The 1,695-nt window shown below is 40.1% G+C and overlaps 1 protein-coding gene across 1 annotated transcript in view; it reads left to right on the forward strand.

Moving 5' to 3' along the window:
• Positions 1-930: 930 nt before the first annotated feature.
• The window catches only part of nrn1a (neuritin 1a), a gene marked incomplete in the record, with an annotated part of 13,471 nt that continues 12,706 nt past the window's right edge, over positions 931-1,695 (forward strand). The window contains 1 exon segment of the mRNA XM_014031329.1: positions 931-1,231. Coding sequence (XP_013886783.1) covers positions 1,147-1,231 — 85 coding nt within the window.

Raw genomic sequence — 1,695 nt, forward strand, 5'->3', positions numbered from 1 at the left:
AATTGGAGCTTTAGGAACCATGAAGAGAGGATTTCAAGAGCAACTGGACAAACTCCCATGTAGAGTCTATGCCAAAGAAATGTAAAAGACACTGTGCTGCTCGGGACTACTCACATACTTCAACAAGTACTCACTAAACCTGAGGGACCTGGTGAATGTACCAGCAATAAATTAAGAAATGCTGAAAAAAATATTCTTATTGAAATAGTTTAGTTTTTTTAATTAGGTGCAAAGAATGAGAAAAAGAAATAAATAAATTTAGGCAGTTTGAATAAATGAGATTTAACACAAGTTGTCAATCATCAGGGGGCGTGGCTTTGGGTGGACCTTTGGGGAAACTAAAGTCCACACCAGCCCCGCTCCCTGATATATTTATTTTCATTTAATTACATCTCTAAAAAAGAAACATTTGATTGGACGGGCCTAGACCCARCAGCCTTCCTTATAAAGGCCCCAAATTATTATTATTTTTTAAATTTATAACAAAATACTTAAAACATAAAATATATAAGAGTCTGTTTTATTGGACAGGCCTTGGTCCTGCAGCTCCACTCAGATTAATCTCATTCTAACTAAATGACAAATAAAAAAATTAAAACAAGTTGAAGTTGACTGAACGGGCCTTGGCCCCCATGACCCCCCTCAGACCTGCTCCTGGTCCAGTTCAGCTCTTTAATTATAATTATCGACCAAAATCTAACAGTTTCATTTCAGCAGCTTCTCTTTGGGATCGATTTAACTTTTCCTCAGATTAAATATTTTATTCTGTTTATTTTTAGAAACAAGAGCTTGTCTTTTTTTTCTCGTTTTGAAAATAAAATAAAAATATTAATGACGATGATGATGATGATGATGAAGAAGGGAGGATGAAGGAGGGATGGAGGAGGAGGAGCTTCTCTCCATCTTTTCTTTTCTCTGTCGGGACGTAAAACGGAGTGAAGCTCCGAGCGGAGCAGCAGAGAGGAAGAGGAGCAGAGAGGAAGAGGAGCAGAGAGGAAGAGGAGCAGCACCATCACAGGAGGAGGAAGAGGAGGAAGAGGAGCGGTCCTGTGGATGTAACTGTTTGCGGGTTTTGTTGCGGGATGTGCGGCTCCTCCTCTGCGGCTCTAACTTTGTGAGTGTGATGATGGTCAGCCCCGGAGGATCATGGGAGTGAGCTGCTCCTCCAGGAGGATGATGGGAGTCAGCTGCTCCTCCACATGCACCTCCCTCCTCCTGGTCCTCCACCTCGGTGAGAAAACCTTTCAGTCTGATCCGGGTTCAGCTTTTAGCTCCAAACTTCAGCTTTTCTGCAGCTTTTTATGTTTCCGGTTGAGTGAAAAATAAAAAATGTTTTATTTTGAAAATTTTTTCATGTTTTTAAACTCAGATCTGAATTTATTTTGAAGATGTTTCTGTTTTTAGCTGCATGAGAGCAGCGGGACTTCACTCCTCATTTACACGTGCGTGCATGTGCGTGAGAGTGCGTGAGTTAATAAGGGGAATGCCCCCCTCCCTCCTCCTCCTCCTCCTCCTTCTCCTCCTGTGTCCCAAACTGCTGCACCTCCTCCTGCAGGATTTTAAATTTAAACATTTAATGAATAAAACATTTTTTATTTAATTTAATGTTTATAAAAACATTTTATTTGTTTATTAAAGATGAAACAAAATTAAGAATAAAAACCTGCAGAATCAGAGAGAAAAACGCGTCAGAGT

Source organism: Austrofundulus limnaeus, unplaced genomic scaffold (assembly GCF_001266775.1).
Source record: "Austrofundulus limnaeus strain Quisiro unplaced genomic scaffold, Austrofundulus_limnaeus-1.0 Scaffold1227, whole genome shotgun sequence".
Classification (NCBI taxonomy): Eukaryota; Metazoa; Chordata; class Actinopteri; order Cyprinodontiformes; family Rivulidae; genus Austrofundulus; species Austrofundulus limnaeus.